This window comes from Rutidosis leptorrhynchoides, chromosome 4 (assembly GCF_046630445.1).
Source record: "Rutidosis leptorrhynchoides isolate AG116_Rl617_1_P2 chromosome 4, CSIRO_AGI_Rlap_v1, whole genome shotgun sequence".
NCBI classification, from domain to species: Eukaryota; Viridiplantae; Streptophyta; class Magnoliopsida; order Asterales; family Asteraceae; genus Rutidosis; species Rutidosis leptorrhynchoides.
Genome location: NC_092336.1, coordinates 557,437,185 through 557,464,241, shown reverse-complemented (window position 1 = coordinate 557,464,241; position 27,057 = coordinate 557,437,185). Strand labels below are relative to the sequence as shown.

Genomic DNA, 27,057 nt, shown 5'->3' with positions numbered 1-27,057 from the left:
ATTACATATTATACATGTAATTATACTTATAATAATATATGTTCAACTGTAAATTTATTAGACAAAAATGTACATAAATTAAAAAGTGGTGTATGAGGATCATCTGCCATATAAAAAAGTTCACCTTATTGTTTATTTATTTATAGAAAGAAAATTTAAAAAAGATTAATCAATTAACATTAACAATAAATATATGGAAGGAGGGAATAATATCATGAATAACAACAGTTTTAGAAATTCCTAAAAAAAATTAACGACGTTAAGTGTCAAGTCACTCCACTAACTCTATGGTGACGTGGACCAATAAATTTTCGGTAAGAGATCGTATGTCTTCCGTCTCTCTTGACCACTAGTTGCTAGATACCCGAAAACACCCTCTCTCCTCCCGCGGCCATCTTTTGATCTCCATGCCACGTGTCATGGCTTCGCTACCCCTACTTTTCCAACAATTTTTTTTTTCTATTTCTATTTTTATTTTATTCACAAAAAATACTCTCTCTCACACACAGTAACACACAATTTTCTCTCTCTGTATCTATCTACGGACCAGATTTGACTCTGCAAGCTCGTATTTCGGAATTTAGGGTTTGTTGGAAGTAATTGTGGAGCTTTGCGACTGATTTGGTGGTGATTTCGGATTTATTTTCTGTTAAATTAGGCTTTTAAGGTGAGTTTCTCAGGTGGATTTTATGATTAATTGACGTTTACTGAAGCTATACTTTGTGTTTTTGATGAGTAATTTGGTTTATTGATTGATATTACATGTTGCTGGTTTGCTTTTGAGGTTGATTAATACAGGTTTTTGTTTGATTTTATAATAGAATAACGAACTAATTATCTAAATTTAAATAACCTTAGACTATATTGCAAGTTTGAAATTCCAACGTATTTTGTAAATATGAATAGTTATAGTAATCGGAAATAAATAGATTTATTCAATATTTTTGTTTCTATTGAAATTGTCACCCTTATCTATGACATTGAACTGTTGTAGCATGTGCACAGTAGAATTTGAGTTAAAAATCTTTTTAAAGTGAGTCTATATTCTTTTTATTTATCTACTTTACCGACCGTATGTTAAGTTTTGATTGATTTTTGTTTATAAGTTTGATCAATCTAATGTTAATCAATTTTCTTGGTATTAAGGTCTGATATTATTTATTCATCTTTTGTTGATTTGTTCTGCTGAGGTAAAGGGAGGCCTCGTGTTTTGTATAATTTGGGTGAGCTATGATGTTTGATATTGACTTCACGACCATTATCAGCGCTGGATAGAAGAATTTGAAGGAATGTCAGACTTGTCTTTGTACGAGGTAGGAGATTCAGTTTCGTTACTGGCTTTGTGTTATTATCATTAACTGATGTTATTATTCTTAAGTTATATAAACACTTGTTGAATGAGAACTATATGGTTATATAGTACGTCTCAAGTTCGTTTTTCCTTTAGTTATTTCTATCACCCTCGTTCATGTTATCCTGGGCCTCCAACAGGAACTGAAGTTGATTTTATCAGGATTTATGAACTAATTAGATAGTTGACTCGTGTCAAATCCAAATATATGCAATTGCTGATTGTGATTTTACTAGTACACAGTAACACGATGTAAACAATATAGATAGGAGCTCATTTTGTTGGAAAAGTCACATTAGCTTGTTGAATGTCATGTATTCGATTAAATGACTATGTCCTTGACATTTGAAGCATATAATTGTTGAACCAAAGTAAGTATTCAAGCATGACAGCGACATATGCATTGTATTTTGCTTCACCTAAAGACAAAATCAGGAGTTACTGTATTTGCATTTTATTTAAGCTTTGGTTGACTACTGTATGTGTTGTTGGAAGTCGGGAACAACTCTTTGTTGCAAACTTCGTGGAGGAAGTTGCACATCATGAGGGGGTGTCTTCCCTTTTCTGCACATAAAATAAGTCCGAGTATTGTTGACTCCTTAATCCACCTCAATTTTTTTGGATGTGCTGGTGACATAATATTGCCATATGGGCTACAACATTTATCAATTTGTCACCTGAACAAAGTGGCTGCCACAATACCGTCAACTTAAGTTCATTGAGTTAGGTTAACCGTCAAATGAAGTTTGCTACTTTTGATTAGGATCTCGAATTAGAAAACTGTAATATTGCTTTTGTAACTTCACTTTTTAGCAGTTGGAAGGTGATGACTTTATTACTAAAATTTGTATTGGTTGGTTATATACGAATTGGTGAAGTTACTAGAGTGTAGTTAACTAACTTCAGTTGCAGTTCATATAAGGTATTACAACTAATTTTCTAACTGGTGTTGCAGCTCGATGATATCATCTGGGACGACTTCGATCGAGGTGATGACCATATGGTACCGCACCCTACCAATGCTCGGACAAGTAGAAATTCATTTGAAGGAGACAGCTGTAAGAAACCACGGCATGAAACAACTCCTGTTATAAATAACACCAGAAATTTTGATGTTTCCAATACGAGTTCTCAAGGAAAGGCAGAAGGAGATTCTAATCCATTGGATAAGAAAAAGAACCAGATGGAAAAGGAGTCACCATCTCATGCACCACCTGGTTTATTCAATTCATCAGGTGAAGGAGAGATTGTAACAGACATGCTTAATCCAGCATCTGTTGGTGATTTTTGTGTGGATGAACAAGCCCTTAATGGTACATCAGCTACTGGTGATAATAACTCCTATAGATACCCGTTAACACACATTTCCCAAGAAGTAGATCTTTGTTTTGTGGATAATACTTGCTGGCCAGATATGGGGAACTTTGGGGATGTGGACAAGATATTAAGGTAAACCTTACGGTGAGAAATAAAATTTTATTTATTGCCAATAATATGATATCTCATTTGTACTTTGTGTTCTCTATGCAGAAGTTGTGATTCATCATTGGGACTAGGTGTGACGAACAATAATGATGAATTTGACTGGTTTACATCAGATCAAGTTGAGGGTACTGAAGAAGCATTAAAGATGGATTTCAAATTCCCATATCCTGAGCCAAGTGGTTTAAAGAATATCTTAATGGATAATGATTCCCAGGAGGCGAATAAGTCTGGTTGTAACTCAGAAAGAAAAGATGGGTTTAATTTCAAAGATCAGGTTAGTTCATTTTGTTTTGAATGCAATCTTGAATCTTGGTGAGCATTAACTCACTATTTGAATGATCTCAATGTTCTGTTGCTTAACTTTGTATAATTATTGATGTATTGTTTTGTTTGTGTAGTCGAGCACATTCTTGTTACTCGGTTTATGCATTATTAAATATGGCTGACTTTGTTACTGTGATAAACTGATAATATTTGCCAGATCAATTTGCAGAAAAAGCAGTCGGAGTTTCGGAATAAGAAGGATGGAAAAAAATCAGGACAAGTCATAATAAAGGATGATGATTTCATTTATCAAACAAGTGACCTGACTAGCCACGATAGTCTGATTTCTTCAAACAATACCATTAAACAAGTTATTAATCGTGAGCAATACAGAAATTTAGAACCTGATTATTTTGGTCACATGCGAAGAAATACTCCTCAACTACCTTCCGATTATCCGCATCAAACTACAGCTCGACCAATGGTGACTGGCATTAAATGTGAACGTAAGGGCTTCACGTCATCTAACCAGGGTCTTTCGGTGGGGAGTTCAGGTGATCCATCAACGCAAACGGGTATAATGTTTCAGTCTTCAGAAAGTGTCTTGGTTCCTGCTAAAACGGAGGGTCGTCTATTTAGAAACGAACTTGAAAGTCAAAGTGATGTGGAAGGAGTTCCAAAAGCATCAGATATAGGTTCATTCAATGCACCAGAAAGGTCTTCCGTTAGTTCTAAGTTGGATGAAATGTCACTTGAAGCAACTAGTTTCCGCCAGCTACGACTGATTATGGAACAGGTATGATGAATTTTCTATATTTCTTGATGGTTTGATTGAATTTTCTATATTTCTTGATGGTTTGATCATTATGTCCTGATCTGCAAGAACAAATGACATGATCATAGTTGTACTTGGCATGCACTTTATTCTTGTATATTTTTATTATCTTGATTGTACTATTAACAAGTTGCTTGCATCGAATCTGTGTGCTTGTCAGTTGGATTTAAGAACCAAGTTATGCATAAGGGACAGTCTGTATCGTTTGGCAAGAAGTGCTGAGCAGCGGCAAAATCCAGGTCATCATAGCTGTGCCACTGACGTTAATGATCTTGGTGGGCCTTTGATGTCTGTAAGGGCTAACAAGTATGATCTTTTACACTATCTTAACATTTGTTATAGAAATCTTTTCTATTTATGTCATATAAAAGGCCTGAATTCACCTGTCGAATTATGGTTTAGAGTAGAGGGGTAATTTCCGACCCATTTAAATTTTACATAGCTTAAATCGGAACACACTAAAAGGGTCCTAGGGGTCATATGGATGGAAAGTATCTAAAAAGTCCAATTTTTAACACATGAGGTGTACTTGTATTGATTTAGATAGTCAATTTAATGTCGTTCTTTTCACATGAATTATTGACTAGAAAAATTACATAAATGTTTGAAGGTCTGGTACAATTGGTATTGGGGTGTGACTAGTTTCAACCCAGATCCTTGTTTGACCAGTTGCTCAATCTGCTGGGCCCGCGTGTCTTGCCAACTCTAGTTTTGAGCTATTTACCTCAGTTGACCTATAATTTGGTTTGTTTAATTCTGATCACAGGTGCACTGGGTTCATGGATATGGAAACTGATACAAATCCAATAGATCGTTCAGTAGCACATTTATTGTTTCATAGGCCTGCAGAATCACCTAATTTGCTTTCTCCTTTGCCTCTCAATCTACATATAGTAAGTTATGCTTCATCGTTTAATTTTTTGATTGAAATAATCGATTATGTCCATATTGTTCTAAATTTGTCCTTTCCCTGGTGCACAGAACCATGGGCCTGTACCCTCGATGAGGGCGGATAAACTAGTTTATCAAGAAGAATTTGCAGCCGAATCAAATGACAAGATCACTGGAGACTGAAGTTAGGCCATATTAATTAATTGTTTATAGTGTTGTGCAATATAATGTATAAAATCATCCAAGAAGTCATATACAAGTTGTGCTTTTACAATTTCTTGGTATATATATATCCTTCTGTCTTGATACCAATTTATCTTTCTAATTTTTAACCTGCACGTTTTGAATTCTTTATATATCTCTGTAACCAAATAATGTATCGAACTCCTCATGTCGTTACTGTGAGAAAGCAGGTGGTTGTTCTGCTCCTCGATTCTGTTACTTGTGACTCAAGAAAGTCCTTGCTAAAAACTAACGCCGTATTGTTCAAATGCCTGATGAAATACTTTACAATAAAGATAAAGCAGTAGCCTCTACTTGATGTGATTAATTAATGCTTAGTTTGTTCTTGCATTTATATTTTAAAATAAGCTTTGAACCTACAACAAAGTCTTTAATTTTTAAAGTAATATGCTACATATGATGAAGAAGCTCAAGTCACTGCTTACATACTAACAGTACAGGTACAAAATAATACTCGGATAACTTTAACCATAAAAGGTTAAAAATGTTCAAAACTAATAAATACCTCACCTTTTTTACAGTGAGTTAATAAAGCACAAAGACTAGTAGTGTAAGGTTCTTTTTAATCAAACTGTTGTCGAAGATGCATCTCTGTTTCACTTTTCCAAGTAGCATGTGACGACTGACCTTTCATGCGTTTATTCTTTTCCTTATCTTTGATCATCGACCCTTTCTTCTTTAACGATTCATCAGTCTCTTTAATAGGACGATCACCACACATGGGGCATACCATCCCTCGTGCATTAGAGAATGTTTTAGGTATCCCACACCGCACACACATCCTGTGGAAAGCAATACCATCATGAGTAGAAAGAAATTTTAACCAGTCTTTAAAATCAATATCATTATTTTAAACTTAAAAGAAATTTTAACCAGTCTTTAAAATCAATATCATTATTTTAAACTTATAGTGGAATATTCAAATGAATCCAACAAATTTCCTTGAAATCCAAGGGACCAATGAGAGCGCGACAATCACTTGTTCTCATATACATGTAGTCAAAACTAATCCATCACATGTGATTGACTTCCTTAACACTTAACCCTAAACCCTAAACCAACCCTAAACCCTATATCCAGGGTTTAGGGTTTAGAAATTGGGGTTTAGAAATTGGGGTTTAGCAGTTAGGGTTTAGAAATTAGGGTTTAGATTTAGTTTTACAGTTTAGATTGAGTTTTTAACACAAACGGTTTAGAGTTTAGGGTTTAGGGACTAAATTTAAAACCCTAAACTCTAAATCGGGCTAAATTTAAAAAGAAAAAAAAATTGTTTTACTTTTAAATGAAAAAAAAATAAAAAAAAAAAATCCAAATTTTTTTTTTTTCAATCACATGTGATTGTTGCGCCACATGTCGCGCTCTGATTGGTCCCTTGGATTCAAGCAAATTGTTGGATCCAAGGGATTACAACTCTAAACTTATATACTAGGAAAGTACCTCAAAAGGTCTTTGGCATCTTCAGCATTTGGGTTAGTTGCAGTTGCCACACGTTTTGCAGATCCTTGAGTTGCATTAGAAGAAACGTTAGATTGAGTTGATGCATTATTACTCCCAGCATCACTACTTACTCTCTCACGAATTCCAACTAATTGAGCTTTAGCCTGCATCACAGCACCTATTCATATTCGTATAGCCTTAATTAGAAGAAGCATATAAATATAAATATCCTTAAAATTTGTGTTTGGTAAACAGATGATAGATATAAACATGTATTATATATGTCATGATAGTCTAGGCTAGCCCAGTGATATCATAAAGCAGATATAGGAGAGTCAATTAGAAGACGATAGATACTATAGACGTGCCTATCGTTAGTGAGGTGTCAGACTGTCAGTGACTTGGTTAGCTGATGTAAACCCCGAACTGAAAACTGATGATGGTATCAATATTTGGTTAAACCAACAGAAGAAACAAAATAGTGACTTGGCTAGCAGGTGTAAACCCCATACTGAAAACTCAGTAGTTTCAATATTTGGTTCAACTGAGAGATTAAACAGAATGATATGAAGGCTCGCTGACGAACTCTGACTTGTATGCTATAGGGACCGCGACATGGTAAATACAAATCAATTCATGTTGTACAAAATCAATTCATGTTGTACAATATAGTTATAGTTATAGTAAGCCATGTATTAAACAGCATAGTGTATGTGTATCTCTTCTTTTCAACCTAACGAAAGATATTTACATAATTAATATCAGTCAATAGAGACTACATATATTCATATGATATTACTCCGTACCAGTCGGGATGAACTAATATGCAATTATAGAGTTCCAAAAAAGAATCTACCTTCAGGCACATCATTTTTGTCTCTGCGATTTCTCCGACGACCATGTCGCCATATCGGTTCATCATTATCTTTTTCTGCTGATACCAACCCTCCAACAGAGTTGTTCAGAAACTGCGGAGGTCCTGAAATCTCCAATAATTACAGCAGAAGTACACAATATAAGCATTTAGCTGACAGAAATAGTAAAACACTTCTTTATTTACATTAAGAATGCAGACGCAAAGTATAATAAACCCTAATATATACCAAAATCACTATCATCTGATTCATTCGTTTTCAATCCCTAGCTCACGATCTAAACTATCTAAATACCAAAAGTGTTACTAGTCTGTCCAATTTTTTATTTCCTGAATATTCTAATAATAAATCTGTAGAGGTGTTTATCTGTAAGAAAAAGTAAATAACTATTTCAAAGTAATAATCTGATAATAAAAAAAAAAAAAAATACAATTAAGAGATATTACTTCAGAGAATGCGAGAAACGCTGAAGGAAGCAAAGAAGAAGAAGAGTCGGAGGGATTCGGTGGATCAGAGAGGGATGTTCTGAATTTGTTGCTGGTTGTACGGTCATCAGAAACGTCGTCGTTCCGACGGTGTTGGTGGTTTACTTCGTCGTCGTCGTCCGAAGAAGTGAAGTAATCTTCTTTTTGTTCTTCTTCTCCTTCTTCAGACGAATAACCCTGAATTAGTGACAGACTCATTGTTGTATTTTGGGAATTGTGAATTGTGAGCAAGATACAGATTACAAACGGGGTTTCAAGTTAAGAGAACGAATCAAGAAACTTGATGAACTCTTATTTGTATAAATGGGCTTCTGAATGAAAATCGACCCAGGTAGACTTTGAAGTTACGCCTGTCGGCCCACATTTGCAATAAGTATATTACTGCTTTTTATTTATTATTATTTTTTTAACGGTAGTACGAGATCACTCAAGGGACTTAACCACCCACACGTTCATCTCTCGCGATTGCATAACCCTTCACCCAGAGGAAGACACCCTTTGATGGAATTCAACATGGGATGACATCCTTTATCTACCTTTTAATCTTTAATGTGCGTTTTTAGACAATAGTTGTTCAACACTAGGTTGTTTTTGTATGTATTTAATCGTAACCACCAAAATAACTTGTGATGAGAAGAATAGATAATATAGATTATTATGTTATATACTTGACCCTTATTTATAGTAATATATATTCGTAACATAAGGTACTTTCCACACATAAATATTAGAACACTGATACATATCTAAGTGCATGACAAGTAATTAGTTAAAACTTGTTATTTGATGGCGAGTGCTAAATATATAAAGGCAATGCCCAAAGTGTAGGGATTTAACTTGGGTCTCCAAGGAGATTCTCAAGCATCTAACCAGACGACCAGTAAGCCACCTTGGGGTTTGTGGGACATGTTTTAAAAGTAAAAAATTGGTAAATACACAGTGGCGGAAGCAGGATTTTTCTTCACCGGGGGTGAAATTTTTTTTTAAAACCGTAGCAACTTTTTGGGCAAAATACGGAGTTTTTGGGACAAAAATTAGAGGTTTTTAGGCAAAATTTTGAGGTTTTTGGATAAAATTTGAAGGTTTGTGGCAAAATTTGAAGGTTTTGAGACAATTTAGAGAATTGTGGGCAAAATTTGAAGGTTTTGAGGCAAAATATGTAGGTTTAGGGGCAAATGGCTTTTGGGTTTGGGGCAAATGGCTTTTGGGTTTGGGGCAAAATGAAAAAAATCCAAATTTTTACACTAAAATTTCGAAATCGACTGGGGGTGGCCCCCCCCCCCCCCCCCCCCCCCCCCCCCCCCCTCTAAATTCGCCCCTGTAAATACATGATGACGATTATGTCTGAAACTGGATAATGTATGATTGACCAACATTCCTTAAGGCTGTAAACATAATCCAAACGATTACATATCATCTCATAATGCGTTTTCCTTGCACGCAGATGTAGGAAACCAAATAATGACCATCATTCGAGTTTAGCACATAGGTTCTTCAGCAGGCCATCCTGACTTGTGTTACTAACACCGAGTTTAACTTAATTTATCAAAACTTGGTTCTCTTCATCTTCAGTTAACTTAACTACTAGGTACTTCCGCCAAGATCCAATCCCCACTTTCTGTCTGCGGTCAGATAACAAGCAGTGATGGTTGAATTCGTTTTTTGTCCAACTGGACATGCAAAATAAATGAGTAAACGGATGATGTTTTCACTGGTTTAAGATATATGTGGCCTAACTGTATATCCACGTGACTGTTTCCGATCTTTCTTTGGCCACCACAAGACGTGCAATTAGTGAGGATATCACATCAACCACTAGACCACGGTGGCTAACCATGTGCCATCATTACCCGCTTAAGACTTGGGTGAACTTTCCTTCTCTTTGGTGAACCGAGCTTTATGCTTGTAATACTCTTCCAGCTCATTCTCGAGCTTTTCAATGAACTCACTTGTATGCTCAAGGGACTGTTCGAGTTTGTATTTTTCTAAGGCCTGCAAAAATACAATGATTCTCAAGAACGATCACTCTATAACTTTTTCATTAAACAATGATCATGAACTTCGCATTAGACACGAAGCGATAACTGGATAAAAAGGTAAACCAACCTTCATCAAATTTTAAAAAAGATAGGAGTACCTTAGCTTTCGACAGGGTATCTGGAGGTGACATAATCTCCGGTTGCACATAATTTTTTCCACGAAAAAATAAGATGACATTATTAGGCTTTATGTCAATCACAATGCCTTTACTTAATCGAGTAAGCTCGTCAGCATATTCTTGAATTTGACCAGGTTTACAAGGTTTGCAAACAACCTTAACAGTCTCATGGTTCTTCCAATGAAGGTGCATATTAAGAACAACTCCTCCAAATACTCCACGTCTTCCAACTGGAACGTAATGTTTCTTTTTCTCACCAGTTCTCTTTAGGTAAAACTTTTCTTCCTCTGTTAAAATTTCTGGATCATATACTTCAGGTGTGGCCTTTCGTACATCGAATTTCCTTAGTTTTTCAATCAACCATTCTTCCTTTCTTTTGGCCTGGAGAAAAAAATATATTATTATAACTGATACATAAGTAAATATAGTCACAATTTCACTTTCGTTACAAAAATGACGTATATGGTATGACTATTGAGAACCAACCAAGCTCTTACATAACCCAAAATGATAGGGATATCATTCCAATTGCAACGCTACTATTTGTTTGTTCTATCATTATCCTCATACTGATACTGATGGATTTCAGGTCAAACTTGGAAGAATACTTTAGATTAAGTCCATAAATTTTTATTTTTTTTGGACAGCGATTGGGATCACCCGAGGGGGACTAAACCACCCGTTACGATCATCTCCCGTTTCGACTATGCCGATGCAGCGATAATAACCCCGCCCCCATCGCTGCCCTGGAGGAAACCTTGAAACCAATCCAAGGGCACGGCCAAGTAAAACACCTCTCCCCTTTACCCCCCAAACGATATGGGAAAGGTGCCATGGGTGGATACTTCATGGCAGGGATGAAATTGTGTTTTTTAATATGTAGCCAACGGGGGTCGAACTCTTGACCTCCCCTAAAGGAGGCAGGCCACCAACCGCTGGATTACTTTACATAAAATACATAGGTTAACATTTGCTAAAGGACTAATGCAGAATGTAATAGACACCTATACACCCAACAGTTCAAATTGTTTATATTTAAGGTGGAAAATTCGACTTATGCATCAGGTTATATCTCATCTCTTACGGGTCACATGTGTAATGAAGAGAAAAGGGAAGGAGTCAAACGGTTCAAACAGATTATATGTCACATAAAGCGCATTTCAAAGCATAAAACTCTTAAATCATTATTCAAAAATGAAATTACATTATTTTTGGAGTGATACTTTTGCCATCCTTTTTGAAACACTAATTAATTTTTTTTTTTTTTTTTTTTTATGATTACTGTTTGAAATGAACACATTTTGTTGGGAGAACCTGGAAAAAACGGTACCTTTCCAAGCCTATACAAAATCCGAATTTCGGGATTCGGAGATCTCATCTTTTTCTTTGCCTTCAAGCGATAAAACCTTAATTCATTAAGTTTAGCCTTTTTTGACACTCTAATCCGTCTTTTCTTTTCTCTTTCAGTCAAACCATCAGGTCTATTACGCTGTTTATCGATACGAAACCTGACAACATCTTTATCCGTTGTCATCTCAATAGCAGAACTACTCATTAACCGAACATTTGACCTTGATAAGAACTTAGAGTTACAAAGCATATATACAGGTTTCTGGCTTATCTGGTTTTCCAACGAGAAGCATGTAAATGAATGAGCATTACTATTAGCCTTTGTGTTTATATATCTTATAATATCCGAGCATTGATTTTGATTTAACGAACTCCTGCATTTAACAACAGTATCATCAACAGAGTTTTTAACATCTCACATACATAGCATATAATCACCTATTAATGATTCGGGGCATTTTACTAATATCATCCACTAAAACCACAAATTCTGCAAACTAGATATACAAGTTAATCTAACTAAGCCTTATGGCATTTGCCTTTTTCTTAACCATGGAAGTCTAACTCTAAACAGATCTTAATTTGGGAACCACTAATTAGTTACTCGTATCTTACATCAGTTTTTTTAATACTATTTAAGTTTATGATAACTTAACAGAACTAATATAGTAGGAAGCTGTTAATGTGAATCAAAAACTAAACCAGACATGACGTGTGCTTTTAGGGCATAATTACACAGTAGCGATAGTAAAACCCTAAAAATAGAAATTGCACGAATAAGATAGCTGAGATGAATCATTCAACCTGACACGGTGAAGAATGTATGTTTTATGTATGAAATTTTGGAGATTCCGAAGAAATAAGTATATCGACATAACTTCAGGTGGTGGCGCTACGACGGACGTCAATGGCCTGACGATGATGCTGGGTTTGTTTGTGATTGTCAAGTAAAATGGTATCATGAACCCTAAAGTTGTAGAGTTTTATGTTTTAACCCTCAAGATTCTTTATTCCCAAAAACTGGCAAAACTACATTGGGTACCTTGCCCAAATGGATTTTTTTTTACGTGATGGATTTTTTATTTTTTTTCTTCTTCTAAAATCTACCTATTTTGCTCTAATACTTTCAAATTTTGCTCAAAATTCTCCAACGTTTGCTTCAAAATCTTCAAATTTTGCCCAAAAACCTTCAAATTTTGCCCAAAAACCTTCATAATTTGCCTAAAAACCTGATTTTTTTGCCCCAAAACCTCCATATTTTATCCCAAAAAATTGCTACGGTTTTAATTTTATTTGCCTCCAGTAAAAAAAAAATTCTAGTTCCGCCACTGGGAAATAACACAAAATCCATGACCAGCGACTTATCGTTAGATATGACTATTGTTAGACCTATTCTAACCCATCGTCAGATTGCATCCGTCAGATGATATGAAGGGTAATTGACGAAAACTAACGAAGTTAACCAGGCGTCAGTTGCAAAGATGACGAGTTTTTTTGTTCGTGACTTCCCCTCAATAACCAATCACACATTTTCTTGATTTAATTAATATATATTTATTATTACTGATTTATTTTTTTCCACCCCATTTTAATCAGATTTTATTACATCACCATACCCAATATTTAACACAAAAAAGTGACACACCGGTTAAAAAATGTCAGTGCCTAATCACAGTCAGTTTGCACTTTTTTGCACTTTTTGGCCAAACTGCCTGTGATATCATCGTTAGGGTTGAAAATGATCTTTATGGGGCAATTCTTCATGCTAACCCTTTGCCATTTCACCACTCACCATTACCTTTTTTTTTTATTGGTTTTATAAATTTAATTACTTTTTTTCCATAATATTCTTATCCTTATTATTATTTTATTACTAACCATAAAACGGAGACAAAAAACTAAGAGTGTGCATAGTATAGAACTAGACCAAACTAGTTTAGTTCGGTTTTAACTTGAGACTTAAGTTGTAGCAGAAAGTCGAAGTCAGATCGAGGATCAGACAATATATTGCCAATTCAGTTATGTTTGTGTTATTTTCTGGTTCGTTCCAGGCCGGTCCGAACCGAAGACCAAAAGTCTGGAAAAATGTGGACCAAAGATCGAGCGAAATAGCCCGGTTGAGTTCGATTCCTCATTATCGGTCCGATTCCTCATTATCAGTTAGATTCCTCAATCTCACTCTTAGATAAAACTAGTGGCTACACATATTGACTAGAAATTACCACCACATCAATGATGTAGTACTACAACTTAATAATGGAAATGTACAAAGTTGACAATTTATTAAAAGGCAACGGCAGAACATTATGAGGTTTTAAATGGAGCTTGGGAGCATATATCATGCTCCTTTCACCTTCGAAACACAACTGAAACATAACAAACATCTTAATGGCTTCCGATGCTCTCTCTCAAATCATCCATCTTCCCCGATTCTCTATTCGGAGCCCCGAACCCGCTTCTCTCATTTCTTTCAATTCATCCATACTTCAAAGTTTCCCCAGGTCCCCTCATTTATCAACAACCCAATTCAAGACCCGCAAAAACAGTTTCATCACACATTGTACATCAGTTTCATCTGATAGCTCAAAAGATGTAACCCCAATTGAACTTGGTACAATTTTTTTCACTGTTTAGTTTAAAGTTTGAAACTTTATTTAATTTGGATTGATTCTATTCTTTAATCTCTCGATTATTTTTTTCAGGGTTCCCTGCCTTTCCAACTGTTCTTGATATTAATCAAATTCGTGACATATTACCACACAGGTGTGCTATTAAATGTTTAATCGCTGACCTTTTTATTTTTTTATTTATTTTAAAGATAATTTTTTTGGGACATGGGTTTTGGTGGGGTTTATGGTTATTGTTTGTAGGTATCCATTTCTTTTGGTGGATAGGGTGATTGAGGTAAATCCAGGTGTTTCAGCAGTTGGAATCAAGAATGTGACCATTAATGATAATTTTTTTCTTGGCCATTTGCCTGATAGGCCAATTATGCCTGGTGTTCTCATAGTTGAGGTGAACTAATCTTTTGTATTCATTTTATATTTCATTTCTATGGTTTTTGGTATATAAGTTTTTTTTTTTTTCTTTTCTATTTTAAGCCAGTTTTTTGTATATTAGTATAATGATGCTTTTTTTGGAAATGTGTATTCTGTGTGTTTCTACTTTGTAATCTGGTTATTGATGTCTTCGGATCAAGTTAAAAAATTACACTTGCTAGTTTAAAAGTGCAAAGTTAGGGTGCGTTTGATAAACCCGAATGATTAAGCGCTTAATGGTTTATAATCTTAATGATTCAAAGGTTCTGAATAAAATTACTTCTGAATGACAATAATATGTTTGATAATCATTTTGAACGATTAATGTGAAAATGATGTAAAATTAACTTCAATGTGAAAATGATATAAAATTAACCTTTAATATGAATAAAAACTACAATGTAGTTTTTTAATAAGTGTTTTTGATATAACTTAAAGAGAATATTACATAAAATTAGGTGCTCAATGATTAAGAGAGAATTTCAGCTCTAAATGGTTCAATACTGAATGAATGTTGAACCATTCAGCATCATATATTATTCAGAGGTCAGAAAAAAACACTATGAATGCTGAATGGTTCAACATGCAACGCTGAACCATTCAGTTAAGAGGTAAACAAAACGCACCCTTAGTTGTTTTAAACTTAAAATGTTATTGCTATGTTTCCTTCGCATTACTGTTTGATTGGTAATGTGCGAAAATCTGAAATTTGTTTCTTGCTCCCGCCTACTTTTCTTTGTCTCTATTCATGAGTTTTTGTTGTCATGTGCAATATTTTGTGTTATAACTAACCAACTTCAACTTTAGAGCATCTAGTTTTATCTTCCTATCTTTTATGAAGAAGCATGCCAACTTCAACTTCTGCAACCCAATTTACTATAATATCTTGTTTGCATATTTTGGTATCTATGAAATGATTTTCCTAATAATGAACGTTTAGAGATCTGCTTCTTGATGACCATGTGAAAGATTTGTATAAGTTTAAAAGCTGATTCCTTTTTCAAAAAGCTGATTATATTTCTTGATTTCAGGCAATGGCACAAGTTAGTGCTTTTATATTTGTGCAGCCAGAAACGGACGGCTTAGGTGACAGTTTCTTCTTCGCTGGAATTGACAAGGTAAGATTCAGAAAGCCGGTTGTCCCCGGAGACACTTTGGTAATGAGAATGACGCTAACCAAACTTCAAAAACGCTTTGGAGTTGCTAAATTGGCGGGAAAAGCGTATGTTGGAGGTGAGATTGTATGTGAAGGTGAATTCATGGTGGCATTTGGTAGCATTGAGTGACATCTTGGGCAATGGGTATCATTCATGGTTCAATAACCCTCAGTCTGACATTTTATTTTTTCTATTTTATTGTTATTATTATTATTATTATTATTAATTATTAATTATTAATTATTAATTATTAATTATAATAATAATAATAATTGTTAATTGTTAATTATTAATTGTTAATTGTTATTGTATTATACCTTGTTTTTTAAGGTGTGGGGTCGGGTAACGGGTAAAAGCTTATTTGAATTGTGGTACGGGTCATTGTTTGGTATGGGTCAAAACAGGAGATGGACGGGTCAGGTGGGTTGTCTGACAAACACTTTCTGTTCTTTTGTAAAAGATCTTTGATGAAAAAACTTGTGTTAACTGGTTGTCAAAACCATATAAATACTAGAATTATCTGTATATATTTGCATAGAGTGGGTTGATAGTTTGTATGTATTAAAAGCCTGTTTGATCTGTTCTACCTGTGTGACCCTTTCCCTTAAATTGAGCTTTTGTGATTGACCCATATACAGAACACAACCAAAAATCGACCCATTCATATTTCTTCTTTGTCGACCCGTTAAGCCTAAAGTGGTTAAATTAACCTGGTTCTTTCATGACATTTCTCTAAATAAATTTACATATCACTTGATTGAAGCTTAAAAAGACAACCCATTTTGTTTTCTTTACAAACCAAGAGCCCCTAGTGGTGTTTTCCCTTGCCCTGCCTCAAAGTAAAATATCAACATGGCAAGCATAGCAAGTCTCGCGTGCTTAATCTCCGCCAATTTCAATCTATCAAGCTTATCGGTATCCGGAATGTACACACCATTTTGAATCGTACCCGCAAAGCTTAACGGGTCAAAGAATTTGCCACCCGGGTATCCTTGTTCACCAGTGTAGTTGGTGAAATTTTCAGCAGTTTTTGACCATGGGGTGGCCCACTCAACTGATTGTGATTCAGGGTTGAAGAAGTCAACCCATCTCTTGCTCTCGACCCAACCCATTAGGAGTAGTTGGGTCCCCAAGAGAGTCCCGAAGGAGAATGGGGCAATGGCACCTGGGTCAGCTCCAGCCTCAAACCATGGGATGCCGCTCCATGCCTGGCCCACGAAGATACCCAGTACTGCAGCCATGGCCCACCGTCCATGGATGAGTTCGGCTTCTTTGTACCATTTTAGAAATGCTGGGTCCTTTCCTAGTCCCAACGGGTCGAACCCAAAGTCACCTGGAAGCCTGTTCACAATCGGTTAAAAATAGTTTCTAAGTGAAACATGTACACAGTATAATAAGTGAGAAATTGAAAACGGTTTGATATTGTTTATAGAAATAAAAGACTTACGAGCCATCGAGCCACTCGGGGTCGAGCAAATTGCCGCCACCTTTAACTGCAGGGATCCAAGATTTCTTGGAAGCAATTGCAGCGGCGATAACGAGCCGCCTAGGGGTGGACACGGCACCATTGATGGCAGCAGCAACTGGTGCTGACATGATATGGCTCCTATTGCCACCGGTTAGGAAGGGTGATCCCAACCCATTTAACACTGCACCAGATTTAGCAGCTGCCATTGGTGGTCTGATTTCAAGGTTTTGATGGTGCTACTGTTTTTTTGATTATGTTTTTGTTAATATACTGAATATGGAAGAAGAGAATGAAAGGTTTATTATATGGGTGAGAGTATGTGATCAAAAGGGGATCTGTGAATGGTGCCAGGTAGGATAAGTGAAATCTGCCTAAGGAAATGTTGGATAGGATTGTAGCCAATGAGATTGTGGTATTCATCTACAAAACCATGAACCATGGTTCAGGTGGTACCCACTTTTAAGTCCCTGTGGTCTTCAATTGTTAGCTGCACAGCCTCTAGTTTTATTTTATGTGAATTGTCAATAAAATCTTTCATTGGACACAATGGGTCAAGTTAATTTTACTTTGTTACAACAACAAAATATGTTAAGAAAATCAGATGGAGGTTTAAAGTTACCAAAAAGTTGTTAAATTTCATCTTCAACCTCGTAATTGATTTATTGCACCACATCAAATGTTATCCTGATAACATACTTGTATAATAATCGTTTTTTTTTTTTTTTTTTTTTTAAATGCGTATAACCATTCGTATGTCATACTTGTATATCATAAATTATAACAAACGATTCGTTAATTATTTATAAGATTCAAAACGAATGAAACATAATTGTGGGTCAGCCCAATTTTGACCCAGCCCACTTGAATACGTATAAAATAACTAACCATTTTAACTTGTTGTTCAAAGTGGTATTGTCTATTGGTGATTCATTTTGGTCTATGATTTTGATCGTGATTCGTTGCAGTTAGATAACAGTCACAATATCATTACGTGCTTATACAATTGCGAATAAAAGTTTCTCAGTGTCAATAATAACAATAAGTCTTGTTGAACGCTTGGCAAGTTCAAACAGATCTTGTAATACCAGCCCATCGTTAGATCTTTCAATTATATATATAAACCTGTGTGTTGCACGAAACTTGTAAATATATGTTTTCGCGAATGTAATATATCGGGCATTGACCCCCTACGTTGCACGATTGTAGATGGGCCAAAAAGAATGCGTTTAATAGTAACGAATCATCATGATTAGGGTATTCAAAAAACCGTTCACTAAATATCAAAAACATCATAATCATCATCCAATATTGACAAAAATAAATTCAAACCCAAGTAAACCACCAAAATATAACATATGTAAAGTGATGAGTTCTCATACAATAGTGCTGATGTTGTATAGTGATTTGACGTAATTAGTAAATACATATATGAATAGTGAGTTATTGCAAGTAAATAAATATAATATATATTTACGATGTAATTAGAGAAAATCAATTTGATTTAGCTAATTAAATCAATTTGCAGTTACAACAGATCGATAACCTTTGGTGGTATTATTGACGTATTAATTTTAAAATTGACTACCCTATTTATAATTGAGGGATATTATAACGCTTTAATTTCTCGTTAGCTAGGGCACCACCAAGCGGGATCGAGATTTTCCCCTTGTATGTCATACTTCTTTATTAGAAAGAGAAGGCAAAACTCGAAGGCTGCTATCACTGAAGAAAGGAAAGAGCGAGATGGTGGTTTTTGTTGTTCGATCCATATTGATGCAATGCGGCCAAATGAAGAAGACAGTTCCTCTACCCTATCCATTGATGGGATGACGAACCAGAATAACGTCCAATCTTGTTTTCGGCACAAAGGTGTACGAAGCGGTAAAAAATCATGAGATTATCAAAGACAATTTCATTCTATGTTTGATTACGCCCGACCAGCATGCAGAGAAAGCAATAAGAGATAATAGCAACAATTCCGGATTGAAGAATAGGAAGTTCGATACTACCCCCGCTTTCAAGCTTCATCCCCCGAGCTCTCACTCGAAAGGATCAAAAACATATTCGTTGCTAAGAAAATTTTCGCTCAGCTAGGGCGCGACAAAGGAGCTTTGAGTGACGGGTCGTCGAAGAGCAAAGAACATAAATTATTAAAATATTATATTTAATTGACATTACTTAATTTTAGATATTTAAGAGATTGACATTTGGCAGATTTGCACAAAATTTATAATAATGTATTATATTAATGTGTGTGTGTGTGTATATATATATATATATATATATATATATATATATATATATATATATATATATATATATACATATAAATCGGTAAGCCTTTGTCCAAATGGCATCAAACCCGTAAATTTCGGTCCATGTAGGAGAGAAGTTTGTCTCACAAAAAACCTATAAATATACACTATTTGTTGCTATTTTTTTTTTACCTCACACCAAACCTATACATACAATACATACACCACCTCATCATCCTACATGACATCCGAATTTCTTATCCGTTTTAAATCAAAATTAGCTTTTTGTATAGAAAGTGGTGAGAAGGTTCTTTTTTTTTCAAAAAAACACTCAAGTGCACACATTTAGCAACATATATTATCTTCACAAATCTCATTTTTGCTTAATCCCGCCCATTATATCATTTTATTCAAAATCTTCCTTCTTATTTTCAGTTTCATTTCTCTCTCGATTTCATAATCGTTGCACACCCACCCATCCAGGTATATTTTTTTTACTTGATTTTCTTAATTATAGTGTATTTGCAATGATGATTTAATTCTGTTTTGCCTCTCGATTTCAGATTCCAGACTCATCCATGTATTATTATTTTTCTCAAATTTCATAATTCCATAATTAACCGTATTTTATTTTTGGTTATTTTTTCAAAACTTATTTATTTCATGATAATTTATTTTCTTAATTTTTGTTTGTTTTCATTTTACTTTTAAATAATGTCCACATCTACCAGTATCATTAAGGTCGGACATAATGATGCACTCAAAGTTATGAATTATCATGATGCTATGACACTTTTTCGTGTATTTTGCTCTCCCGTATTATTTGTAACTTTCACATGTAATCCTAAGTGCCCAGAAATCACAACAGAATTTGACCTGTCCGGTTTTAAACCAGCCATTTTTTTTATAACCCTTTTTAAAATGAAACTCCATCAACTGATAAAAGATATAATGATTTTTTTTTATCAAAATACATTTTATTTATATTACTTTTTTAAAACCATAAATTATCTTTTGCCCATGATATATTATAAAACTATTATACCCCACTCTTGAAACCTATTTAGACCTGTCTGAAAAATTAGCCCAATAATATACAATCTTTGACTCTTTGTTAGGTTAAGACTCAAATAATCAAAAATCAAAAATTAATTTTATTCGGAGTACTTAATAATATACTTAAAAAATCGACTTAGATAGTAGGTTCTTCACTCTACCTTCAACTTTAACTGTATCTCTTCCTTGATTAACTTTAGCCGTAAAGGTACAATTTGACCATTAACTCATTATTAATACTGTTGATTATGCTTAAAGTCCTTATAATAAAGTCCTTAAAAAATACTCCTGTTTATTTTAGTCCAATAAAAAAGGCCCTTTTACTGTGCTTAATTTTTACTGTAAAATAAAAAAGGTAGCTGCGAAAAAAAAAACATACTCCGTATGTTTGTTTCCCTTGACTTCTTCAAAATCTTTCGACCTTCGAAAACGGTTTTGTGCTCAAGGACCACAATATACCTGTAAGTGCCATCTTCTTTTTAATTACTTTTTTCCATATCTACTTCGATTTCATACTATCTATAGTATCTGTAAACGTCTTTATTTGTTCCAGATGTTATATTGTTATCTATTTTATTAGATTTGTTAGGGTTTGTAATGGCTATTATGTTAGTTTCTTAATAATTTTCCCATGTTAAATAAATTGCTAACTGTTGAATGCATGCATCCTTCCAAGTAGTTAAATCGGCTTTGTAATTTCAATTTTGAAGTATAAATTCGTATATTGTTTTTACATGGGAAAGATACTTCTATCATACACTTTTAATCCGAATATTGTGTTATTCCAATATATATGTCTGTTGATAATATTAGCTAAAGGATCTATATATTCTTCTAAATTTGTAAAAATATAAGCTTTAATTTTTAACTTTGTGATGTGTTTTTTTTTATTAAAATAAGATTGTGTTTTACAAATCTTTATCATTAATAATTATATTATTTAAATTACATTGTAACTTACATATGTTCTTAAAATATACACACATTAATATTTACTAGAGAAAATTTTTATATTATATACTCAGAACTTGATTGTATAAATTTATTTCATTTAAATTCCTAGACAGATATACTCAACCATTGGAACAAACTTTCTGGCTTCCTTCTTTTATTATCATGTTTCGGTGCCCGTATGAGCAATTACAGGTATTACGATGGTAATTTTTTTAAATACACAATTTTACTTATAATGTTATCAAATTTATATAATCACAAGTGCAAAGAATACTGTCTAAAACAAAACTAAACGTTAATTTGTAGACTATGCCGCATGATTTTGCAAACAACTACTTCAGGAAAACAAAAACCTCCAAGTTAATGAACATCGTTAATGAATCCAGTTATGAATCTGCACTTGAATTGAAGTGGATAGGAGATGATCTCACTTTTTCAACTGGGTGGAGTCAGATTGTGGAAGATCTTAAGATTACCAAGAAACAAATACTGCAAATCACATTACTTGATAGGAAAACATTTAATTTGGCTGTGTTTAATGATGATTTGGTTGAAATTCATGTTCCAGAACATCGACCGCCAATGTTCATTAAATGGTTGCTGGATTGTCATGACCCAAGCATGGTATATTTATCAATTACATTTAGGTTTACAGTTACTTAAATTTTTAATCAACCTATATATTATTAACTACATTTATCTTGATTTGTTACACAGCTATTACCTTTAAAGTGGGCTGACATCACATATCACAATACAATTCCTCCTTCTGAAGTCTTCCTTAACACCACAACAGTTAATCGTTCGATCATAGAGATCGGTTCTGATGGTGTGCATTTAATGTTTACAACCGGATGGAGAAGTTTTGTGGAAAAAATGAAGCTCCAGCAATTCAACATTTTGATCTTCAAGCCTATAGACAATGATAATTTTCTATTTATAAGCTATCTTGGAACTAACCCGCATGATAAACATTCAACCACACCGATGAATGCATCTTCTACTTATGTTGTACTAAAACATCAGCACAACGAAGTTCTTTCAATATCTATTGTGGAAGATCGTTTCATCAAGTTTAAAATCCTCAAGATGCTTTGTATGATTCTTCTCCTTTTAAATTAACTAATTTGCTCAAACACAATTTCATTAACACATTTTTATTCTTAATATTTAATTTAATTATAAATTCGTACGAGTTCCACAAAGATTTCATTATGATTCCACCTGAGTTTTTATTTGACTTTTTAATAAAAGGTTTTCTAATGATGTACTTTTTATTTGGTTTTATATAGCGTATTCCACCTGAGTTCTATAAGATTCCTGGAGTTGAAAATGGTGGTTCTGTGAACATTGTCAACGCAGATGGCGTTAAAGTGACGTGGTGCTTCATACCTCTTAAAAGTTCAAAACCACCAAAGTTGAAGATTTCTGGTGGCTGGCTGCCTTTTCTGAAAAAAAACAATCTAGGAGTTGGTGATGAATGTGAAGTTGTCTACATGCCGAGTAAATCAATGTTTGTGCTTAAGTATGTGACAAAGATGGTGAAAAGATCAAGTGGATGAAGGAATATTAGTCGGTGAAAACATGATGTTTGTGTTCCTTTTTTATGAAACTGACTCAAAAACATGTCATAATTTTTTGTCAAATTATCTTACTAATGGTAAGTTAAAACTTTGTGATATTAGTTTTATTTCGCTACTTATTAAAACTTTTAGTGTGAAGGTATTATTATAATGTTCATGGAATGGTTTAAATTTGTATCGTATTTTGATTTTTGGAAATATATTAACCATGTTTTGAGCCAGAATACGACTTAATGAATATAACATAAAAAATACCAAGTTTTTAAACAGTTGTTACAGATCATCATACCGTACATTTAGATTCAAGAAAATTTCATTGTTATACCTTTATTTTATTATTCAATTTAAGTGTATTATGGATGGTACATCTTCAAATATATGAAAGAAAATAACGCGCAAACTTTTGACAAAATTATAAACAAATGTTACAACATAATTAGTCAACGTTTTTGTATAGTGTATTCTACGTACTTTACCAATTTAGCCCAACACATTCTTTTCGACAATGACCGTCTATATTACTTATTTCTGTTACAATATATGATACTATATAACCTTTGCGACTTATTCACCGTGAAAAACATAAGAGAGAGGTTTTAGTATTAAATGGTTTTATGTAGGCCGATTTGTGAATTACCCATGTATTAGGCTAACATAAGAGACAGGATTGCCTAAACAAAAACCCATACATGTTACAGTTTTTTCTATTTTATTGACCTCAAACTAAAAAACCTGAAATTGTAAAAACATACAACACATTAGCCAACCACATGACTTTATTTAATTTTTTTATTAATTTTTTAAATTGTGTAAGTGCATAGGGAAGATACCAAGACTTACTTTTTGAAGTACAATATATGTGTATCACCATATGTCAAAAGAAAAAATTATTCTTTTTTTTTAAAAAGACACTCAAGTACACACATCTACCAAGACATTTCAATGTATGTGTGTAGATTTTTAAATTTTGAAATTTGAAATCAAAAATTCTTAATTCTTTCTCTATAAATTTTGAAATTTAAATGCTAAGATGTACAAACAAATAAAAAAGCCTAAATCTTTCTCTATTCCTCATCTTCTTTTGCAATCACCTTCTTTTTAATATCAAATTTTCTATCTAATTCAAATCAAAATTTCGGCCAGGTTTATTTTTTTTTTCTTATTTATGTTTCATACATTTCTTCATAGTGATTTTTTAAATGATATTGTAATATCCGGCTTTAAGTTTTAGCTTATTAAAAATGTTTAAGATTGAAATATTCGGCAATCAATTGACTTTTTCCAATGTTTTTTTGACAATTTTCAATGTTCTGTTGGCTACTTTCACTTATGTCTCCTTTGAACTTTTATCATAGGTTATACGTATATGATGCAATTCAAAGTGTTCATAAATGTTACCTGCAATCCAAAGTGGCACGAAATTGTCCGTTTCTTGTATAATCAGAATTTCAGACCCGAAGACATCACCAAAAAATTGTGTTGGCTATTTGAAATGAAGTTACAAAGTATGATACAAGACTTCAAAGAGAATCATGTCTTTGGCAAGGTTGAAAAAGGTATTTTCAATGAATATCTTCATATTCCGTAATTGTATATTGACTAAAACTATAACTTTTTTTAATAGAAGTCTAATGATTTAACTTTTTCACTGCAGTTGTTTACACAACTGAATTTCACGAACGTGGATTGCCTCATGCACACATTTGTCTCTTTTTGAAGTCTATTGAACATTAAGCGGCATGTTATCAGGAACGGCCTGATCGTGTTCTTAGTGATAAAGTTATTTAAATCATTAATGATACGATCATGTAGTTTTTGCAATTATAATAAATAAAAGTCCAGGACAATCACTATTGCGTGTCGGTTTATTTCTTCCAATACCGGTGTTTAGTCATGGACAACTATACGTTGCACTATCTCGGGTTACTAATCGCCAAGGAATCAAGAAATTAATCTTAGACTAGGATAACAAAGTATCAAACACAAGAAAAAATGTGGTATACAAAGAAGTCTTGCAACACTTATAGTCTTATAGACTTAATTGAATAAATGTTCCAAAAAATTTCCATTGGTATGGTATCTTTGAACTATTATGTATCTATAATGTTTTTTTACAAATATTTGAATAATGTAAAACTATTATGATTTCCACCAAGTATTATCTAATTTTTAAAGATGTTTAATTCATATTAGATACTCCGTATATGACAAAAAATTTATATGTTTTCATGTGGTGTTACTAATATTATACGTACGCTATCTTTGAAATAATATGAATTCCAACGTGCTTTCAGACAGTATATGTGCGTCACAGAGAGACGCTAACTTTAATAGTGAACTATACACTACCGATTTCCTAAATAGCGTTGAAGTTATTGTTTACCAAAGCACAATCTGAGGCTCAAAATTGGTGTACCAGTTATGTTACTTCGAAATATAGATCAGGCAGGAGAATTGTGTAATGGTACACGTTTACAATTGTGCACTTAGGAGAAAATATCATCAAAGCAAAAAATTTAATAGGCTCAAACGTGGGGAAGATTACAGCGTTATCACGTATGCTTATCGTACCGACGGACAAGAGAATACCTTTCAGATTCCAAAGAAGACAATATCCATTGCCGGTTTGCTTTGCAATGACAATACATTAAAGTCAAGGACAATCACTATTGTGTGTCGGTTTATTTCTTCCAAAACCGGTGTTTAGTCATGGAAAACTATACGTTGCACTATCTTGGGTTACTAATCGGGAAGGAATCAAGATATTAATCTTAGACAAGGATAACAAAATTTCCAACACAAAAAAATATGGTATACAAAGAAGTCTTGCAACACTTATAGACTTAATTGAAGAAATGTTCTAAAAAATTTTCATTGGTATGATATCTTTGAACTATTATATATGTATAATGTTTTTTAGAAATATTTGAATTATGTTACATTATTATGATTTCCACCAAGTATAATTTTATTTTTAAATATGTTTCATTCATATCAGATATGTGACAAAAATTGTATAAGTTTCCATGTGATGTTACTAATATTATAAGTACGGTATCTTAGAAATAATATGAATTCCAACGTGCAACGCACGGGCTCCAAAACCTAGTATATATATATATATACATACTCTGGCGGCTCGGCCAAACCATTAACCACCAGCTGATCGGACTGGGGCTTACCAGAAGTTCCTCCACCACCGTATGTATATACATAATCCACATGCGACGGACGCGTCATTCACATATATACACCACGGTTGTCTAGGCTACCACAGAGGAACCCAACCCGCAGGTTGATCTCTCCTACCGAGGCTACCACACAATAGGGACACACTGGGCTCCAACAGACAAGCATCAACTAACATGCAGTCATCACAAAGTACTAACTAACCACAACAATAAGTATATCTAACAAGCATGACAATCATAATATAACATGCTTCTATATACTATATTCTCTAGTTAGTCCCACTCACCAAATACCAGTAACCAGCTCAGATAATCTACTACTGGGCGGCTTCCTTATCTTTTTCACCTGAACATATGGCAAATCAAGTTAGTTATTGTCTATTAACACCAAATAACACAATATATAAATTTTTGTCAGAAAAAGTATCCGCTAAATTTTTTTGCTTAATAATGTATTATATTAATGTGTGTGTATGTGTGTATATATATATACATATAAATCGGTAAGCCTTTGTCCAAATGGCATCAAACCCGTAAATTTCGGTCCATGTAGGAGAGAAGTTTGTCTCACAAAAAACCTATACATATACACTATTTGTTGCTATTTTTTTTTACCTCACACTAAACCTATACATACAATACATACACCACCTCATCATCCTACATGACATCCGAATTTCTTATCCGTTTTAAATCAAAATTAGCTTTTTGTATAGAAAGTGGTGAGAAGGTTCTTTTTTTTTCAAAAAAACACTCAAGTGCACACATTTAGCAACATATCTTATCTTCACAAATCTCATTTTTGCTTAATCCCGCCCATTATATCATTTTATTCAAAATCTTCCTTCTTATTTTCAGTTTCATTTCTCTCTCGATTTCATAATCGTTGCACACCCACCCATCCAGGTATAATATTTTTACTTGATTTTCTTAATTATAGTGTATTTGCAATGATGATTTAATTCTGTTTTGCCTCTCGAT

At 33.8% G+C, this 27,057-nt stretch overlaps 4 protein-coding genes and 1 long non-coding RNA gene across 6 annotated transcripts; 2 read left to right on the top strand and 3 right to left on the bottom strand.

Annotated features, from left to right (window-relative positions):
• The first annotated feature begins 466 nt into the window (after nucleotides 1-466).
• On the top strand, nucleotides 467-2,449 carry LOC139845255 (uncharacterized). 2 transcript variants are annotated; one of them, XR_011758254.1, is made up of 3 exons: nucleotides 467-667; nucleotides 1,191-1,313; nucleotides 2,307-2,449. It is a non-coding gene; the product is annotated as an uncharacterized lncRNA (long non-coding RNA). The 2 variants fall into 2 exon arrangements; XR_011758253.1 differs by having other exon boundaries at nucleotides 468-667; nucleotides 1,197-1,313.
• A 3,158-nt stretch (nucleotides 2,450-5,607) lies between these two features.
• Nucleotides 5,608-8,070, bottom strand: LOC139842704 (uncharacterized). Its single transcript, XM_071832818.1, has 4 exons — nucleotides 7,828-8,070; nucleotides 7,363-7,492; nucleotides 6,507-6,684; nucleotides 5,608-5,851 (listed from the first exon to the last, which is right to left on the bottom strand). Exons 1-4 carry the CDS (start codon nucleotides 8,062-8,064, stop codon nucleotides 5,632-5,634), a joined length of 765 nt encoding a protein of 254 aa, XP_071688919.1. The 5' UTR covers nucleotides 8,065-8,070; the 3' UTR covers nucleotides 5,608-5,631.
• A 1,587-nt stretch (nucleotides 8,071-9,657) lies between these two features.
• Nucleotides 9,658-12,283, bottom strand: LOC139845254 (uncharacterized CRM domain-containing protein At3g25440, chloroplastic). Its single transcript, XM_071835505.1, has 4 exons — nucleotides 12,179-12,283; nucleotides 11,355-11,748; nucleotides 10,004-10,405; nucleotides 9,658-9,858 (listed from the first exon to the last, which is right to left on the bottom strand). The coding sequence occupies exons 1-4, from the start codon at nucleotides 12,247-12,249 to the stop codon at nucleotides 9,721-9,723; spliced, it is 1,005 nt and encodes a 334-aa protein (XP_071691606.1). The 5' UTR covers nucleotides 12,250-12,283; the 3' UTR covers nucleotides 9,658-9,720.
• An 852-nt stretch (nucleotides 12,284-13,135) lies between these two features.
• Nucleotides 13,136-15,739, top strand: LOC139845253 (uncharacterized). Its single transcript, XM_071835504.1, has 4 exons — nucleotides 13,136-13,985; nucleotides 14,077-14,137; nucleotides 14,245-14,389; nucleotides 15,444-15,739. The coding sequence occupies exons 1-4, from the start codon at nucleotides 13,763-13,765 to the stop codon at nucleotides 15,696-15,698; spliced, it is 684 nt and encodes a 227-aa protein (XP_071691605.1). The 5' UTR covers nucleotides 13,136-13,762; the 3' UTR covers nucleotides 15,699-15,739.
• Nucleotides 15,740-16,209: 470 nt separating this feature from the next.
• LOC139845252 (chlorophyll a-b binding protein CP24 10A, chloroplastic-like) lies at nucleotides 16,210-17,333 on the bottom strand. Its single transcript, XM_071835503.1, has 2 exons — nucleotides 17,017-17,333; nucleotides 16,210-16,910 (listed from the first exon to the last, which is right to left on the bottom strand). Exons 1-2 carry the CDS (start codon nucleotides 17,241-17,243, stop codon nucleotides 16,361-16,363), a joined length of 777 nt encoding a protein of 258 aa, XP_071691604.1. The 5' UTR covers nucleotides 17,244-17,333; the 3' UTR covers nucleotides 16,210-16,360.
• Nucleotides 17,334-27,057: the final 9,724 nt, after the last annotated feature.

Bases quoted from the DNA above. Each gene is read 5' to 3' on its own strand.
- LOC139842704 (XM_071832818.1), bottom strand. From the start codon at position 8,064: ATGAGTCTGTCACTAATTCAGGGTTATTCGTCTGAAGAAGGAGAAGAA. The intron at 6,685-7,362 runs GTAGATTCTTTT...GAATATGAATAG, and splicing joins CAAAAATGATGTGCCTGAAG to GTGCTGTGATGCAGGCTAAA. The intron at 5,852-6,506 runs GTACTTTCCTAG...TGCTTTCCACAG, and splicing joins GATGCCAAAGACCTTTTGAG to GATGTGTGTGCGGTGTGGGA.
- LOC139845254 (XM_071835505.1), bottom strand. From the start codon at position 12,249: ATGTCGATATACTTATTTCTTCGGAATCTCCAAAATTTCATACATAAA. The intron at 11,749-12,178 runs GTTGAATGATTC...TGTTAAATGCAG, and splicing joins TACATTCTTCACCGTGTCAG to GAGTTCGTTAAATCAAAATC. The intron at 10,406-11,354 runs GTACCGTTTTTT...TTTTTTCTCCAG, and splicing joins TTTTGTATAGGCTTGGAAAG to GCCAAAAGAAAGGAAGAATG.
- LOC139845253 (XM_071835504.1), top strand. From the start codon at position 13,763: ATGGCTTCCGATGCTCTCTCTCAAATCATCCATCTTCCCCGATTCTCT. The intron at 13,986-14,076 runs GTACAATTTTTT...TATTTTTTTCAG, and splicing joins TGTAACCCCAATTGAACTTG to GGTTCCCTGCCTTTCCAACT. The intron at 14,138-14,244 runs GTGTGCTATTAA...TATTGTTTGTAG, and splicing joins CGTGACATATTACCACACAG to GTATCCATTTCTTTTGGTGG.
- LOC139845252 (XM_071835503.1), bottom strand. From the start codon at position 17,243: ATGGCAGCTGCTAAATCTGGTGCAGTGTTAAATGGGTTGGGATCACCC. The intron at 16,911-17,016 runs GTAAGTCTTTTA...GATTGTGAACAG, and splicing joins CCCGAGTGGCTCGATGGCTC to GCTTCCAGGTGACTTTGGGT.